Raw genomic sequence first — 19,076 nt, 5'->3', positions numbered from 1 at the left:
GGGAGGAGTGCTGTGAGACTGGCTGCTGAACACAGGCTGTTGGGCGGCTCAACTCTCAGAACTGGGTCACCTGCACTAGATTACCCCCAGGAAAGTTCCTGCATATACAGGAAAGAGCCGTCAAGATAACACTCATAAATGAGGAGATACTGGCAATCTATGCTTACTAGGAGAAAGAAGGGTCACTTTTCTTCTTCGAGGGGCAGTCACTGGTAGATTGGGCTGCCCACGTCTATCAGCTGGTGGGTGGCCCTATACCATGCACATATGGACAGCACTAATAACTAAGTAGGTTACAAATATTAAATTTAAAACATTTATTTTAAAAATGAATATGCATATCATGTATATATAGTTGATATATACTATTATAATAGTTTGATATACAAACATGGTTGAGAAAATAATTTTTTTTTACCTTTTGTTCACCTAGTTAATTAAAAATGCTTTTCCTGAATTATTGTATCTAACCACACAGCTTTTTGATACAAGGTCTTGTTATATTGTCCAGATAGGCCTTGAACTCAAAATCCACCAGCCTCAGCCTTACAAATACTGGCTCACAGACATTCGCCTACATTCTCAGCTTCCAGGGCATAATTAACCTGGCACGTCCTGAGTTTTTTACTATTATTTCAATATCTTCTAGAACTCTCCATGCTATAGTCACGTATGCCTCACCTGTTATGCTGCAGAGTAATCTTAGGGTTGGTGCATCTCCTCCAAAACCATTCAGCATGACATCACTTGAAGCTTTGGGAACAGGAATCGTCATGGTGATAGGCTTGTGAAACTTCCTTCTCCTGGGTTCCAAAGTGACTATAGGACTGAAGGTTGCTTTATTGCCTAGAATCTTCTTCACCAACTCACTGTGCATGGGTTGAGCCTTTCGAGGGAAGAAAAAAAAAAAAGACATTGAACTATATAGTATCCTACATAATGTCAACAATCACAACCAGACAAACAATGTTTATTATTTCACAAATGAGGTGAATGGATTTCGTATGTGGTAGCTGTTAAGTTTAGCACTATTAATCGCTCACAATTGAGAAAAGAATTTATTCCATTTTATTTTTATTTATTTATTGCATGTTAGAAGTGTGTGTGGCTAGGTTGCATGCTATAGCCCACATACGCAGGTCAGAAGACAACCTGAGGAAGTCATGTCGCATCTTCTATCACGTGGTTTCCAGAACTGCATTCAGGTAGTCGGAGCTCAGCAGCCAGCCCCTTCACTAGCCGAGTCATCTCACCTGCCCCGCCCCCACAATTTGTGGCTCTTTGGTCTCTTGTGTTAGCCTTTGTTCACTCGGGGAAACTTTATTTAGGTGATATTTCAACTCTCATGTGAAAACCTAATTGCAACCCGGGTAATAAAATCCCACAGTATCTTCTGCCACCTACTTGCACATACCTGCAGACCTACACGGATGCGCTTGGTGAGCGCACCCTCAGGGAAGACGGCTTGCACCTGCGACACCACGGTGCTGCTCAGCACTCCACCCTCTGGGCCAATCAGGTTGCTGTCCTGTTTGATGCGGGACACCACCGCAAAGTACTGTGGGAAGTCACGAGTGATGATGCGGCAGATTCGTTTCTTTTCCAGGTCCTCCGGACTGTCCAGCACTGAGACAAGAGATGATCCATCCTCATGAAGCTAGTGACTCCTGAGAACATTCTAGCAGACTCATGGGCACAGTTAATAGTAATCAGGGAGAACGGCAAAGCTCCCCTTTAGTAAATGTTAAAACACAAGGCCATCCTTACACTAAATACATAAATACTGGGATCATTCCTCAACTCTCGGCAATTTGGGGGAACCTAGGCCTTTCCAGAGTAGTGGGAAAGAAATGTAACTCGGGCCAGATGCGCCTGTGCAGTGCGGTGTCTGTGAGGGCGTTTGCGGGCAAATCTGTAGCGGAAGTGAACATAAGCTATTCTTGGTTCACGTGATAGAGAGGAAGCTGCATGGAACTCCTTTTCTTTGCAAATTTCAAAGTTAGCTCAAAGACCAATTCTTGTAGTCTTAAGAAAATACATGGTCCTTTAGGTTCTGGGGGACCAGCCTAGTAATAAACAGTGCAGTGATTGGGTAAGTTTTCTGATTACGTATTCTGTCTCGTGACTTGGTTTGACTCTGATTGACATCGGTGGTGACATCAGACTTTCAATATTCCTCTGATGCCAATGACTTACCAAATACTAAGAGCAGAAGGTGGGATCATGGACTCTGTGTTGCTCTAGTGTAGGTATTCAGAGAAATACAGAATATTAGACTAAGTCTCCATATGAATAACTGAACGAACTTAATGTTCCTGTCTCTTTAATAGTAGAAAGTTGAAAGGTTTTGAGCAGAGTTATTTGTGATGAAACAACATCTATTCTCCTGTTAGTTTTAGATTCAACAGAAGTTTGCCTTGAAAGAAAAAATTCACGCTGACTATTCTTGTTAAAGTAAGATATTTAATACCTTAAAGGGCTTTATTTTCCTGAATTTAGCATAGACTCAGTTAAGAAAATGGATGGGTAGTGCATTGAAACTTGCTGTAGTCAGAGCCCAGCAGGCAGTGTGCTGGAGTAAAACACCCCAAGAGGCATGCCTGTGCACACAAGTGCTCAGACAGCTAAAGCTCTGAAAGCAGGGCAGAACTGGCTTGTCTCCACCTGAGATTTCTGTCAGTCCCCTTAACCCAGAGATACCTTCGTCCATGCCATTGAGGATTTCGTTCAGTTCGTCCTCCGTGTATTCACAGAAGTGCTCTTTCCAGCTGTCCCCATTTTCACTGCGCAGAACCACCAGCTCCCTCTCCTTTCCTCGAAGGGCAGCGAAGTGAGGAATCTCCACAATCACGGGCCTGACATAGCAATGCAGAACACTCAGTGTAGACAGGGTAACCCATCCCAAGACAAGCACCTCCACACTGTCTGTTGCAAAGTGACCTGGAATTCTGCTCATTCTGGGGGCAGGGACACAGTGGGCCTTCCTCCAGAGCCCAGTGACCTAACAGAGGGTGACACAGGGGCACTGGTCCTCAGGTTCATGCTGCTACCTTAAGCCAAATGCAAATTTCTCTGTGAGTGCATGTGGCATTCTGGAACGTCTCCTTTGATAAATGTAGGTGTAGCACATTTAACCAAAAGAAATGTACATGCAGGTCTATGATGTATGCCAATCTCCTAAAACATGTTCTACAGGTGCAAAATGACAACATGAGTTAGGAAAGAAAATGGCTCATACGTTGCGTAACTCAATGTGCTATACATGAGATGTTAGGGAGGTAAACTACGTGTGCTCGTGAGCCATGCACGTGTGACTTTTGCTCAGACTGTCTTCATTCCGGAAAACAATAGGCATGTGCACACAAGGTGGCCCTAAAGAGCCACTCAGCCGAGAGTCCAGTACTGTCCAATGCCTATTATGCTCAGGATCCAGAACATGCACTGTCCTGTGAGTTTTGTTTTTTTTTTTAGGTCACATTCATCCTCAACATAGACAGAGGCTTTCCATGTCTGAGTCCAGGTTGCTTTGATACAGACTCCAAACTCGTCAGAACCACATCAGGACTAGCACAGAGTACAACTAGGCAAGTCTCATGCTTGAACGAAAATGAAGGTCACAGCACTTGAAAAGGAGAAGATATAAAAAAACGTCACTCGAAAATAAAAGTCACATACCACAAGGGTCAGAAATGGTCCACTAGAGATAGGTCATACAGAGTTCAAATCATAGAGAAGGGACATGTCATGGGCACAATGACGAAAAGAGAAATCATATCGCAGAAGGAGGAGAAGAATGGGGGCCAGCAGCCATCAATTTGTTTTAAGTCGCTCCTACCCAAGGAATTTGGTTCCAGGAGGCCCCAGCTGAAGGATGCGGCTGACCAAACTTTCTCCCTCATTAAGTGGGGGAGGAGCCGTTGGCAGGTGAAGTTTACTGAGCACATCCAAAGCAGCAATGAAAGAAAGAACAGAAGTAAGCTTCAGGTACCGTGTCCACAGAACCCCAGCATCACAGGGTGAAGTTTGCTTTCACACTGCGTTTGGTTCTGGCCCCTCCATTGGTCACAAAGAGCAAGGAAGCATTGTACCCAGAGTGTACAATGGAGGTGCTTCTTCCTGTGCCAGGGGAGCACATGGCTGTCAAGTCTGTTCCCACTTAGGTTCACTGCCGGGGCACTAGCCAAAAGAAAAAAAAAAAATGGAGGGGAAAAATGTCTCTCCCGGAAGGACAAAACTGTTGGGAATATAATAAAAACTCTGTGCAGCAGCCTGCCGTTTTCATAGATATTCCTCAACAGCTTTGAGGGTTACCGAAAGCCTTCAACTACCTGAGCGGGGGGGGGGGGGGGGAGCTAGGCTCTAAACGGAACATCAAGAACCTCGAAAGAATCCAACCATAGTGACGTTTTCTGAGGCAACCCAGAACTTCACAGGCTCTTTCCAAAGCTCTGTCTGATTAAGCCGAAGGAGAGGTGCCTCTACACCTGGGAACTAGCAACACACCCCTTGTTAATTTGGAGCAATCTCTTAACAGTTTGCCCCAAATTGCAAGCTTTAGAACATTTTCAGAGTTCTAAAGCAAGAAATCTTCTCCCCTAGTATGACATTGACAACAATCAAACGGAATCCTGATTAGTAACATTTTTTTTTCTCTCTGAGGGCTTAAGCACCAAGACTTAAATACAATTGATTTGTTTCAAAATGATTTGAAACCCGTTTCCCCCTTCAAAGTCTCATCCTTCTGTTACCATTCAGTGGCAACTTTTCACCTGATCCACTAGAGGGTCACCTCGTATGACAGTAGCCATACAGACAGATAGAAAGAAGAAGAAATGCTAATTTCTGCTCAAAATTGCCAAAATGAGAATGGCAGAGGTTAAATCTCAGTATTTTCATCTTACACCATGGCTTAAAAGCTGAAGGTAGCAGTTTTGATAATAGAAAATGCACACATCATTTAGACTGAACTTTAGACATTCTATGAAGGCAACACTCCGCTCCAAAGTGAAAGTGGCAACTGGATCCATAACCACACAAGGCGGTAAACGTATTTCAAACAGAGCACTTTTTTTTTCTTTATACTTGGCCTTTTCGTCTCAGACAAGAAACAAAAATACTTACCAAGGCCTAAAAGACATGGATATCTCATTTGGGAATCTAACAGTTATTCCCACATCCAAGAAGCAAAAATAGTAGCAACCTACATTTCACTCACTGACACCTTATCATGGAAGCGTGGAAGTTAAGTCAGGCATCGAGGCACTAGGTCCAATGTTAACAAAATGTCACAGGAGCCTATTCGTTTTCAAAATGGCTTAACATACCTTTGGCGTTTCATCCCATGGGTCTCGGGGTAGCGGGCATAAGCCCATCGGAGACTAAGTAGGAGGCTTATGGGAAACCCTTACCCAAGGAACTGAGCTCCGGAAGGTCCCACTTCAATGAGGCGACTGGCCAGGCCTTCTCCTTCCACCATTGGCGGCATGGTCGCCAGTCTATGGCGTTTCACCAGGCGGCAGGTGACTCGCGTTGGCGCCGTGCATTTCCGAGGTGGGATAATGATCCTAAGCCCGTTGTGTCTGCATCCTCGCATGGCACCACCACGGGCATCCACCATAAAACTGACCAGGAAACTGAAAATTGAAAGAGAAGATTAGGCGTGCTTCGAAGAAATACGGCAGATAAACCCGGTCTGTGAGTTTGTCTCTTTTCTATACTCTTTAGTTCTTCTCAGAACAATTCTTTTAAATGCAAATGCCCTGTGGAAAAGTATTTCTCAAGTTTATGCTAATACCTACATATGTATTACTTATTTTAATTTCTGTATGATCTCCATATGCTACTGAAGAATAATTCAATTTTTGTTAGTAAGTGGCATGAAATTACAAAGAATGTGGGCAAGCCTTCTTTCTTCTTATATATCGTATGTAATTCATGTGTTCAAATAATATAAGGCTAGATCACACAGGAAAGACCAAATGTCATATGTTTTAAGTTAATTCAATTTAACTTTCCAAGATTACTTCTGTCTAGATCATTTTAATATGATCTCATGACTGAAAAACAACTTCAAAGACCTTTTCTTAAGGTCAAATCCATGCCAATGTGTCCTGCCCACAAATCATCATTCCCGGGGTGCTAACTTGTTACAATATGGGAAAACTGGAATAGGACTGATTTTCTGGTTAAAGCGATAGTTAAACTTTTAAGATTTCTCAGAAATCAGCCATTCTAACTGAAACAGAGAGTGAATAGTGGAAACAAACAGAACACCCTCTGCTCTGTTTTCTGCAGGAGAAGTCCGGCATGGGAAGCCGGGACTCATGCTGATAGAGGTACTTGCACGGCATGGTTTTGCCCAAATTATAATGAACTGGAATTGAAGAAAATCGTAATTTAAATTTGCAAAAGCATCTCTGTAACTTTGACTTCTCTACTGGTCATGGATCATGACAAAAAGAATGGTAATCTCAAGTGACTAAGGCTGTGGAGTGTGCCGAGAGAAAGTTTCTAATGTCTCTTTGGGGTGGTCACAAATCCTGGAGCAGCTTAGAATGGTTGTTCCTTCATTCGTCGTGACACTCACCAAGGTCCCTTGGGCACGCACCTCCTATAGGAGCAAAAGTTAAATAGCATAACAATCTAGCTGTCCTGTACATAGACACGAGGACACATGTAGGCTCTTCCACATTCACGCTAGTGTCCTCCCATTTTCACTGCATTTGCAAAGTCTTTACAACAGCCACAAAATGGAAGCAACATATAGGTGTTTCATAGATCAGCGAATAACCCCGCCGAGCCAGATCAACACGCCTAGATATTGCTTCCATGACAACACTGAAAACGTTTGCAAGGTATTCCACCCAAGTAAGTTGTGGGATAGAAACACGATACACTTAGGTTATTTTTTTATTTTTAGGCGAGTGAAATATCAGAGCATCCTCTTGGCAGCAGAACACAGAATGCATTAGACATGCCATTAAACAGGGAACCTGTTGCTAGTAAGAGAAATGGGTGCGGAGGAGCCCAGAGTGCCCTCTGAAGCACGTCATGCAGCGGAAACCACAGGAGCCACAGTCCTCCCACATGCAGTAGCCAGGCTGGGCCTACCATTCTCCCCTAGCAGCTGAGCGTTCAGTAGGGGTAATAACTGCTGAGGACAAGCAACAGTCCATATGGGATTAACCGTTGACATTCTGGGTGTTACTAAAACACCCTGAGGACAAAAGCTGTAGCTTTCCTCACTCTTAGTCTTCCATATGAATTCTGAACTGTTTTCTTTCTGACTTTTAAATATAGACAGACATTCACCCAAGAGAAGAACTGGAAATACTTCCAGATGAATGTGCGGATTTTCCTCTATTATTTTTATTTGAGTACATTTATGTTGGTTTTCATTTAAAAGTGGGAAAAAATGCCGCTGTTTCAGCTAGCAGTGTTTCCAGACTTGCTGCACTATTTCCAACTTATTTGTAGTTAACACTAATGCTTCCTTTGATTTTTTTTTCCCCTCGTCAACTTTTTGAGATAGGATCTTGTGTAATACAGGCTAACCTTGGACTTTCTACATTTAGGAGATTAACTTTGTACTCTTGATCTCTTGCCTTTAACTCTAAAGTTCTGCTACTATAAATTGTCACCACACCTAGGGAATTTTTCAAGTCTCGGCTACTATGTGCTAAGAATATAGGTGTTGAAACTAGAAGGGATAATTATTAAGCATCTGCCTAATGTTCCATAGAGTATCTATGTCTTTTGAAGAAAGAAGCAAAGTTACTCATGTCCCAGGCCTTTATATGTCCATGGTATTTTTTTCCAGTGATGGCCTTTAGCCTCCAGGATATCAATTCTCTACCAAAAAGAACTTGTAGGATACTCTGGTGGTCTACCCGCAAAACAGAGAATCAGCAGCTGAGACCTTGACATATTCTATTACGTTCCCTGGCAGGCGCCACTAAAGCCCTCTTTTCTGTATTACTTCCTCCCTGGTTTCTGCTTCCATAATCCTTTTGTGTGATCTGTTACTTTACCATAAATGTCAGGAGCTGTGCCAAGAGACTCACACTCTAAGCCAAGATGTCATTCTGTGCTTTCTTCCTTGCTTGGACCTATAACTTCCTTGGTCAATAAGATTTGATCTATGGAGGTGTCATCAAAGGGCTGTAGCAATAGTGAGCCCAGTCTCAGCCCCCTAGTACTCGCTACAGTATGGATACAGTGCACAGTATGGAGTCATAAATAATTTTTGAGTAAATGAATGAATCTAAAGATGAAATGTCAGGCTATGACAAGTGTGTGCGCTTACAGGGATCAGAGAGGACAAGACATGAGGCAAGTGAATTCTTTGATGTCTGGTCAGCTATTATGATCAAGCAGGACTCGAATCCCTACTTTCAGATGTAGCAAAGCAGCTGGAAAATACTACATCTAATTTTAAAGAGTCTACCCTGTGCATTTATGCTCTACCAGGAAATCTGGTGTAGTTATTTCCCTGGGTAGAGGATTAGTAGACAATGAGAGATTACGGAAACTAAGAGTTTAAATCTAACAAAGTGATTTTTTTTTAAAGTGATAACAAGATTGTATGAAGAAAGACTGCGGAAAAGGAGAATCAAAATAGCATAACTTAAAGACTGAGACAGCATATAGACACACTTCCCAGCAATCATTCCTGTGTCCTTACTGATCTGAAAAACAGTCCTAAGTACTGAATCAAATACAAAGCAAATTGGAAGAATTAAGAGCCCAAAATGCATAATCCAGGGGAAAGTGGCAAACTCCAGGGAGGGGAAACCTCCGTATTCTACCAAGTAATGGAAGAAATGGCACAGGCTACCAGAAAACTACAAAGTCCAGTGAAGACATTTTCCTGAGAAAGTGAGGAGAGAGAGGAGGGGAGAAAGGGAGGGAGAGAGAGAAATCAAAAATAGCAAGAAAAAGAAAGGTCTGGAAGACACAAAACAACTGTCATCGTCAGAAGAAACAAAGGGCATTGTAAGCTTAGCCTAGCAGTAAACATTCTAGGCAAATTTGACTCATAATGTAATCATCAAATGACTAATTAAGACTGAACTTCACAGTGTATTCCCAGAGCCTCTCCTCTACGCAGAAAGAGTAAGAGAAACAGTGCCTGGACTTTGTACCTAGGTACCAATGGACTTTACTTGTAAAGCCAGCAAGCTAACCAGTCAATCCCAATAATTTCTAGCATAAAACTGGGTAAACATTTGAAGATTTTCATCAAAAGTGGAAGAAGACCAAACGGTGCCACTACCTGGGTGACTAAGGGAATTAGGAGCCAGTTACGCTGCCGTGTCTCAAGCAACTGGCAACTCCACAAGAGTCTTTTCATTATGAGGACTGGCGGGAAAAGAGCGAGGACGAAAGGAGTGAGCCATGCAAGGCTGCAGTGCATCAGCCAGCCTGCTGGAGTGAACTGAATGAATACAATTCTCCCACGTTTGGGGGGACATTAGAAATGAGACAACGCGATCCCTGCAAAACAGATGAAAAGAACGGAAGGAAACCAAAGAAAGCAGCTATGTGCAAAGAAGGTGGGAGAAATGTGAACTGAAGCTCAGCTCTCCAGTCTGGAGTGTGACTTGAAAGCACCCTAGTCTTGAGGGCTGGCCCTGTCACCATTTACAGGTATAGGGAGAAATAAATCATGAGTGGGTAAAGAATACAGCTTTACTAAATGGCTGCTCCCATGATCTTCTTTTTCCTGCCTTTTTATCTTTTTAATGTCATGATCATTGAAATGTACATCATACATCACCTAAAACAGGGGGGAAAAACTTATTAAGAACCTTCAATGCATTCACATTTGCGCTAAGGAGTTTAATATGATCAATAGAGTTATGGTGGCCTTATGAAATTGATTATTCAAATAGGCTGTGAGAATTCTGTTACTACAGCACAGGGCTCTGTGGTACCATGTTCTTTCCAAGACTGTTATGAATTATTTCTGTAACCACAGTCAAGCAAGTTGAAAACTTCATTAGTTTTTGTTTTCTATGCATCAATTAGAGATTTAGGTGAATAAACTCTGAAGTGACTGCCTAATGTTACAAATTTGACGCAGCTAATGGCTAACTAGATCAGTCAAGCTACCTAAATATTTGATTTTAGCCGCTCTGGAGGAATTCCTAATTGGAAAGAAAACTGTTACTACTCCAATAAATACAGTTTTTGGCCCATGGTTAAATAGATACTTTCTTGAAAAATGCGTAGGCATACTGCATTAGACATGGACTTAAGACTACACAAAGCTGGGGGATAACCAGGGGACATTGGCTCTGATGCATCTAACTCTTCAAATGACAGCAGTCATGCAAAATAGAAACTCTGAAGTTTTCTAAATTGTGAGATACAATGTTTTCACAATTTAAAAAGGAATAAAAGCAAACACGATTCACTTTTATTAGGCAGATGACTTGCTGATAAATATGCAATTTGATTAGCTGAACAGGTACATGCTTCAGAGGAGAGCGCAGAAAACAAGGATTTGGACTTTGAAAATGACTACACTGTACACCCCCAGAGGCACTTCGAATTTCCGTTGAACTCATCTAGGACCATGTACTGGGAACAGGGAGGAGACTGCAGCATTCGGAGTTAGTTACTGGGTGAAGGACAGGAGAAAAGATCCATCAGGGTGCTTCAGTGATGCCGTGTGCACAGTAGAGGGCCTGACATCGCTCTGATTCTCAGAGTGATTCTGAAACCACACCAGGAGCTGCCTGCTCCATCCTTCCCCAGTCCCTTCCTAGTTCTCCAAATCCCACAAACTAAAGCATGGGTTAAAAAAATGACACTGGAAAGGGTAATTCAAATTTGTTCAAATCACTCAGTAATTGCTCACAAATCGCTCTGTTCGAGAATAGAAATGCAATATTTAGGGTGAGCCTGAGAAGACATGAAAGGATGCTTACAACCTTCAAAAATGAAAATATAGAGTTGTCTTAATTTAGAGGGATAACCCATATTATCATCATGGATGGACAAAGAATAAAAATACTATAATCAGTAGCCCAAAGGGATACTTCATCTAAATAATACAGACTGATTGCTATATTTAGAATGCAGATAAGTCATTCTATAGCACAATTCCAAAATATCAAAAGGTTGAACTTGAAACAGAGGAGCAAGGATATGTACTATTATTAAGCTTTTAGCCTTTGGCTCACCTAGAATATGGCAAGAGAAGAGCAACACGAAGAAAAGGTCTGAGTGCTACTAAAAAAATCACAACCTTTAATCAAACTTCAAAATAGCTCTACCAATTTGCATAATTGTGGGAACATAAGATTTTACTTGGATGTAGCACTTTTCCTCACAAAGAAGCTGAGATGTGGAGGCCATGACCAAAACAGGAGTCCATTTTCATTTTGATCCAGCCAACGTCATACCAACTGTATTAAATATACCCACTTTTCCTTGGAAAAGCGAGCAATGACCTTGATTTGGAGAACGTAAGCCTCTGTCTATGTTTCACTAGACATCATCAAAACTAAAGCATCCTGAGGTGTGGCACAGGCAGAAGGAGATGGTGAGGGAGAGGAGAACATGGGACATGTTCAGAGAAGGAATTACGCAGAGGTTCACCTGCTGTTGTCACGATCAAGACATGGAGAGGCGCGGCTGCAATAGAATAGATACTTTAGCACAGAGAAGGAGTGGATAAGGAAATATAAAGAGTGAAATTAGATGTGACTATGATTCAGATATTTAATTCATATACCAACACAATGTTCACTGGGAAAAAAGGATGGAAATACAAGTAAGATATCACTCTATGCAAACATAACTGAAATATCACTCTATGTACGCAGAGAGAAGAACAAGTTTTGGGACCTTCGTGGCCACTCCCAGTTTAGGAATCTGGGGAAGTGAAGCCTTAGCCTTGGTTTGTGGGGACATTTAGCAAAGGCAAAGTTCCCAAGAGCTAGGAAACACCACGTGATAATATAATGACAAGTCCAAAGTCTTGGATTCTGCTGTACATTTGCAATTCTTCTGAGACTTTCCTGGTAAGATAATTCCCTGTTGGGCTACAGCAGATCAAACACAAACTGGAAAGGAACAGCTTCGATCATAGCTTCTGTGACAGCTAGAGCATAAAGTCTACGGCAGAGTAGGGTAACATTAATCACCTCCTAGTGGGTAGTAAAGATCTATACAGACTTGGTCTTAGTGCTTGTCCTCAAGATACCAACTGCCTGCTTTGAGCACTGTGGTCATCCTCCCCATACCTAAGGCCTAGTCCTTTCTAGCACTACTCTTCACAACTCTTTTCCCCATGGAGTCTGCTTCCTTAACCCCACCCCCACAGGGTTTCATAAAGTTCCAATATTTGCTGACATATGTAAGTATATTTTGTTCAATGAACCAGAAATTTAAGGTTCCAGATCAGTTTATTTGCTACTTTATAAAACAACCTTCTTTATCTGAAAGAATTAGCCTTTGTGAATCTAAAAAAACTCCCAAGATATTTTAAGAAATATGAAAAGCTAAATTAAACACTGGAAGAGCTTCTGTAAGCATTTATATTATATTTTCCCATGCAAAAGAGACTTGGGCTGCCTTATGCCTCAAACATTCTGTGATTTGAGCAAACAGTTTTGAAAACAGCTTTTATGACTTTTTTTTTAAAGTGTCGTGCAAGGTTCACAACAAAGTTGTCTTCAGTATGTTTTAAAAGATCATATTCTTGGGGCTTTATTTTACTGTGTCTAACACCTCATGAGTTGGTATTTAATTAGTAGCACCTGGATATCATTAAAACATTACAAAGACTTTCAGAGTGACAATATATAAAGTGAGTTGCAAAACTAATCATTGGTATAAACTGTCTTATATCAGCCAATTTATTATGCATACAGTTAATTAAGAAGAATCGTGAAGTTCATATTTTTGTAGAAACTTTACTGTTACGATCTCTACTGGGAGCCTCTAAGAATAACTGTTTCTTGGATTCATTAGGAGTCAGTTAGACAACTCATATAATAACAAAAAGTCAAGCCTCTCATTTTGGCCAGACACTAAATGCATCCATGCAGGAAGCAGAGTTTTATCATTGACCCAGTCCTTTTCAGCCAAGAACATCTCTTAAAAATGAAGTAGAGCGAAGGTAAACAATCAGTACTGATTAGTGGTAGAAAATGCAGCTTGAATTTAATGCAGCATTATCCTCATGTATAAGTTAGGTGTAATCACAAGCTCTCTTCGTTGTCCCTTTACCAAAAAGTCACCTTTTCTTTACATTTTAAGTGAATTAAAACTCAAATCCTTGAAAAATATCTAATGGCTCCTACTTAAGAACCTGATATATTATGAGTGATTAATAATAAATATTACAAGATATGATAAATGCTACTCATATATATTAATATGAATATTACTTTCAAACGTCACAGCTCTTAGAATCCTTAACTTTTCAAGGGTAATTTTCCCACTCCCTAGAGTCATCTGTAGCCCCATGTTTGCTCAACCACTACAGTAGAGACACCAACAGATGATGCTACCTGCTAGAAACAAAGCCATATTGCCTCCACGGGCTGAGTGCATGTGTACTGTCATTCAGAAGACTTGGGGCATGTCTGGTTTAACTGATTTAGAGACTGTGGGAAATGTGGGATGTATCCAGGGAGAATGTAAAAATAGTGAAAATTATTTTATACTGAGTCCTTGTTGTTTCTAGGTAAAGTCTGAAGATATCAAAAGCGTTTACTTTTTAAAACTCCCCAATAGAATAAATATATAACACTCATTTTACAGAGAAGTAAACAGAAACTCAGAGAATTTTTCCCATAATGTGCCCACTGCCACATAGAGAGAGTTGGTATCAGAGTCTGAGTTAAGACAGTCTGATGCCAAGGCACAGAGTGAGCCATAACAATCCTCTCAGTCACTTGGTCTTTTGACTTCATAGAACACTCCCTGAAGTGTCCCTGGAAGGGATGCTGCTAGGTTTTCCTTCTCTACTTTCCTTGACAGTTGATAGAGTCTAGTACTTTGCAGAGTTTAACAAATATGTAGAGAATGAATATATAAATAGAAATGAGGTGGACAAAATGAGGAACATTACAGAGAACCAGGTGTGTACTAACTTCTCTTCCTGACAAAAGAGGCTTTACTGAGCAAAGTTTTTCCCAAACCTGGACTCACAAAAATACAGAAGCCTGAGATTGGAGATTCAGGCAGAATCCATCTGGGATGCGGCTTGGACTTTGATGTCTTTATGACCCCACAGTGATTTCAATATACAGCCAGTGTCGAGTAACTGCGATCAGTATAATACACGTTTGCAATGCACAAAAGATGGTTTGCTGCAGACCAATTTTTATAGGTGCATATCTTTTTTAAAAGGTGTATATCTTAACTTATTAATCTTTAGCTGTTGGATGCTGATGTTTCATTACCAGTAATCCAGCACAATGATGTAACCATTAGTCATGATAAACTCACAGATGTTACTTAGTTTGGTGGAATAGATTGGATATTGATGAACTAATATATTTTTATGACCTTCAGTAAAAAGCTTAAAAATTCCCTTTTTAAGGCTAATAATTAATTTGAAAACTAAGCTATTACTCTTTTTGTTACATTCACTCTTTTTAAAAATTCAGCTATTGTTGTTATATTTTACCTAAAATAATGTTTTTATTTTGTGGTGTGGAGTCTGGATTCTTATCTTTTGTCATTAGAGGTCTAGACTTCTTTTCTCCCTTATTCATTGTGTGTGGGACCTCAGTAGTAGAAGGCAATGCTATTGTTGGTTTTGACCAATTTATAATAGAAATTTTAATTTTTCGATTTTTCATTTAGAATAATTAAATTTGAATGGAGTTTAAATTTTTTTAAAGCCTCCAAGCAAGTTGTACTGTACCAAGTAGTTGCAATTACTTAACAAGGAAAATAGGGTGTTTATTTTCAATATCTACCTAATTTTATATTCTATGGCATTTAGTAGCCTATTAAACTAAAAAGTCCAAAGTGTTTACAACGTCATGGAGTATTTTCCTGGAAGGAGGCTTATTTTAAAACACTTCGAACAAGAGAGGGCCCACTGCTCAAAACATTTACAGAGATTATACATAGGAGTTTGGGATAATAATTAAAGCCAAAATAGTCCATTTTGTTACATAAAATATAGGTAGAAATTTCACTTAAATATTACTAAAACATAAGGATAGAAAACTATTCAAAAAGTATTATATTTTAGATCTGTAAGAGATGTGGCCTGTACTTAGTTGATCGTATACCCCAAAGGAAACTCTAAAACCTTGAGAATGCTGGGCAGTTCTGTTCCAAGTATGGCTTTAGCTCTTAGAGAGTGACAAGCAGGCAGTGTGGTGTGCACTCTAGGAAAGACATTGAAAGGACATCTGAGAAAATCACCACTTGAATGTGAACTCTTTATTTCTACCCCTCATTGAGTGTATGGATCCATCTGTGTGCGCCTGTGGTCGTAACCATTGTTTTAAATGTGTCAGTATGTGAGGAAAGGCGTTTCTTTCAAGGCCAGTCATTCCTCTTAGCAGACTGAAACTTTCGATCCAGCAGCTGGCCTAGCCTCCTTTTGAAAGATGGCTTTAAGGACTGCACACACAATCTGTGAGAAGGTGATTCTGTTCCAGTTGGTTATGCTAAAAACACCAGTTTTCTCTGCCAAGCTCAACCTCATTTTGCTGTCTCATTGGTGCGGCTGGAACCATGGTGGAAAAAAGCAAAGTCAGTCACAAGTTTAAACAAAGGTCACCTCCTCGGTAAGCTAACCATCCACTAAAGCCGCTGAACAAAGCTGTGACTTTTCTCATCTCTTTTTACCTCTTGATCTGGATACATAATATTGATTCACTCACCCTGAATGAATAGGGCTGGAAGAAAGAGCCACGTTGTCTAAGTTCTCCGTGCCCCAGCTCAAACGATAAGAATTCCTTTCTGCCTCCTTGGCTAGAGCTGACACCTACATCCAAAGAACATGAGCTTTAATGAAAAACACTGCTTCAAAACTCAACTAAAATACAATGAATTCTGAAAGAGCAGCAAACAATAGGTGCTCTGACAGAAATTTTTTATTTAAAAACATAAAATCAAATCATCTCTTCTAGAGCATTCCCTTCTGAATTATATTATGATAGTAGAGTATTTTGAAGAGAGCAACTGTTCCTCTATTTCCCTATATCCAATCCATCAAGGGGAAAAATTATACCTAAAGTTAATAGATTTCAAAATAAACTTTAAGCCTTTTCTCATAGTCACTTTAAATATGCAACAAAATGTATTTTACAAGGTACTGGTCATCATATAAACATGTCCTGATTTTTTTTCTCATAATGAAGATACTACTTATACAACACAAATCTTTATACAAAAATCTCCCTAGAGGACTTCAGTGTGGCTAAAGAAAGAAACAGTGTATTATTTCAGGGAGAAAATGTTCTGTGAAAAATCTAGTGAACATTTGCAAGTTGTAGGACACCCTCAAATCTCTTGCCCTAATTTTTATTTTAAGAATGAATTCAGGTTTTTGTTGTTCTCTCTCTCCCTCTAGAGCCCCACCCCCACCCGGCTTCCTCGGGATATCTGGGATACTAGGACACTGAAATCAGACATGAAGACAGAAAGAACGTCATGTACCTGGTGGCTGGGAATCACAACCGTGTCGTCGATCATGGCGCTGTCCCTCAGGTACGATGCATGGCTCAGAGTGTGAGACCTGTCGGAACTGAAGGATCGGAGGCTGGTAGGTTGGCAGGAGGTCATGATCATGAAGCAACAGCGGTGGAGGGTTGGGAAGATGAAATGAGCCGAGCAGGAGAGTGAAAAAAGCGTGCTATTAGCGAACAGTGCAACTTCCAGGGGACACAGGTCTCAGCATGGCCCTAACTCTCTGCCCAAAAGCTTAGACACATCCTCAGACTCTGCTTAACAGGGCACAGGGGAATCCACAAGTTAAATGTGATACTCCTAATCTGATTTGTTTTCTTTCCAGAAATATTTGAAACCAGCAACTGTCATTTATTTGCCAGTAGAAGCAATCTATACAGGTAAAAATTCTGAAGTCTGGGCAAAATAACCTGCCTGAAGCCATGGGAAAGTATTTGGTGGAAGGCAGACAGCACTCAAAGAGCAAAAGCAAAACGAAAAGGCAGGTTTCGGTTTTTGCCCTTGACTTTCTATTCTCGTCCCATGCGTCTTTTCTCTCTACACTGGCAATGGCTGAACGTCAGTGTCCTCCCCTGGAAGGTACAGAGTGAAATGAACTGTAGCCAGATGTGTGCTTCCTGTGGAAGCAGAGTTCCTCTTGTTTATCTCCGGAGAGTCCAGCAATGCTGTTATTTCAGAGGAGAGCAGTGTCCCCTTTGTATGCCCTGAGTGTAGTGCAGGAAGCCCTAAAGAGTGTTCGTTGCCATGGGGATGAGAGGCAAGAGCAGGGGGAACTCAGCACCAGCCCAAACAGATACATGCCAAAACATGGACAAATCGCCAAAGGACACTGCCCAAAAGTGATGTTGGACTTCAAAATGGAATTATGGCCTTGCTATTCAATGCTTCATAATTTTGATAAATCTGAATTTTGTTATTCCAAATTATAGACTCAAATGTAATAGACAAAAAATTGTACTTTGCATAATTCAATCATTCTAATCAATCTTTATACTCAAATGGCATTATATTGGTGTTATCTTTTTTATTTTCCTGAAGGAGGGTCTTACTATGTCACCCAGGCTAGTCTGGAACTCACTATGTAACCAAGACTGGCCCTGAACACTTGGTCGTCCTGCCTCAGTCTCCCAAGTGCTGAGATTACAGGTCTGAGCACCATGCTTAGCTTATAGATTGATATTTTAAATACTGTATCACATATAGATTTTATACATAGCCCAGAAATTAATAGTTTGCATTCAAACTATTAGCCAAAAACCACAAATGGGTAAAACAAAGGATAAGCAAGCTTTCCTAAAACTATAGAAGCAAACTTCCATTTCCTTTCACCTAGTAGATACTGGTCAGTGAAGCATGATAGAATTAAGGACTGACTGGAAAACTCATATTAAATAAAAGGAAAATAAGCGTGTGGATTAATAGAAACAGTGTAATCTTACAAATGCATCAAAGTTTGTAACCATGTGCTCTGATCCATGAGGTGTCGGTGATAACAGGCTATTCACATGAAGGATTATTCATAGGAACATTTTCCCGTGGCTTGTCAGTAGGTTTCCAGAGCTCACACGTTAAAGAGTAAGTGATATGACTAAAAGAAATTGATATTGACTATACCGTCAATCTATTTTTTCATAATAAAATGAAACAAAATGTAATTTGAACTCCGTTCTTCAAGGCCTTTGGGGTAGACCGAGAGTCTTAACACAGGGCCCAGGCAGCCTGGGTGACTTGGTAGTTAATCAGCTGAGGTTTGAACTCTAGCAAGAGGCAGCAGCTGAGTTGACAGCTGACTTTACAGTTGTGGAATTGGCTTTTGATGGGGTCTTGCTGAGTTCTTAAACTTAGGCTGAGATAGGAATTCAATAACCAGGATAACAATCTTTCAATTTAGCAAAAGTGTGTTTCTGCTGGTGGACTAACGTGTTGCTCTTCCTTGCTTTAAGCCAGACAGACAGCAGAGGTGCGCCAGAGTGTGTTTTGTCCCCAGCCACAGTCCGGCATGCTTACATTCTATTCTTTATTTTGTTTTGACTTTGGCCAAAGGCAGAGGGCCAAACTTATGAAAGATAGAGTCTGTGGACTCAATCATCTTCTTTTCCCATCAAGTGCCTTCTACTGGGCCCAGATTTAGTAATTACATAATCTCTGGCCATGGTTTTATAATCTAAATATTCAGACCATAACTTTGCATAATAGAGATGCTAGCTGTGGGTGAATTGATACTACAAAAGACATGAACCAGCTAAGAACACTTGGTTCCAAAGGCCAGCTCATTTGCTAGGTAAAATTGACCTTTTAATGCACCCTAGGTAGAGAAGAAACACTGGTTTAAAATGGAAATTTATACTGTGAAATTAAACAGTGGTAACAAAGGCATTACACATAAAACCCTGTGATAAAGC

The 19,076-nt window shown here is 40.6% G+C and overlaps 1 protein-coding gene across 50 annotated transcripts in view; it reads right to left on the bottom strand.

The window, feature by feature from the left end:
• Positions 1-19,076, bottom strand: part of Ank2 (ankyrin 2) — a 520,770-nt gene that overhangs the window by 36,808 nt on the left and 464,886 nt on the right. For 13 of the 50 annotated variants that reach the window (XM_041659227.1, XM_041659266.1, XM_041659221.1 and 10 more), the window contains 8 exons: positions 16,645-16,747; positions 15,867-15,970; positions 11,608-11,643; positions 5,409-5,633; positions 3,836-3,934; positions 2,701-2,855; positions 1,415-1,626; positions 682-886 (listed from right to left, as the gene is read on the bottom strand). In XM_041659227.1, coding sequence (XP_041515161.1) covers positions 682-886; positions 1,415-1,626; positions 2,701-2,855; positions 3,836-3,934; positions 5,409-5,633; positions 11,608-11,643; positions 15,867-15,970; positions 16,645-16,747 — 1,139 coding nt within the window. The remainder of the gene's footprint in view (positions 1-681; positions 887-1,414; positions 1,627-2,700; positions 2,856-3,835; positions 3,935-5,408; positions 5,634-11,607; positions 11,644-15,866; positions 15,971-16,644; positions 16,748-19,076) is intronic. The other 37 variants (XM_041659241.1, XM_041659473.1, XM_041659400.1 and 34 more) reach the window with 7 other exon arrangements.

Source organism: Microtus oregoni, unplaced genomic scaffold (genome assembly GCF_018167655.1).
Source record: "Microtus oregoni isolate MIOR12 unplaced genomic scaffold, Mior012 000000F_ref0000247, whole genome shotgun sequence".
Classification (NCBI taxonomy): domain Eukaryota; kingdom Metazoa; phylum Chordata; class Mammalia; order Rodentia; family Cricetidae; genus Microtus; species Microtus oregoni.
Note: the sequence above shows the minus strand (reverse complement) of the source record. Positions and strands in the feature narration are given on the sequence as shown.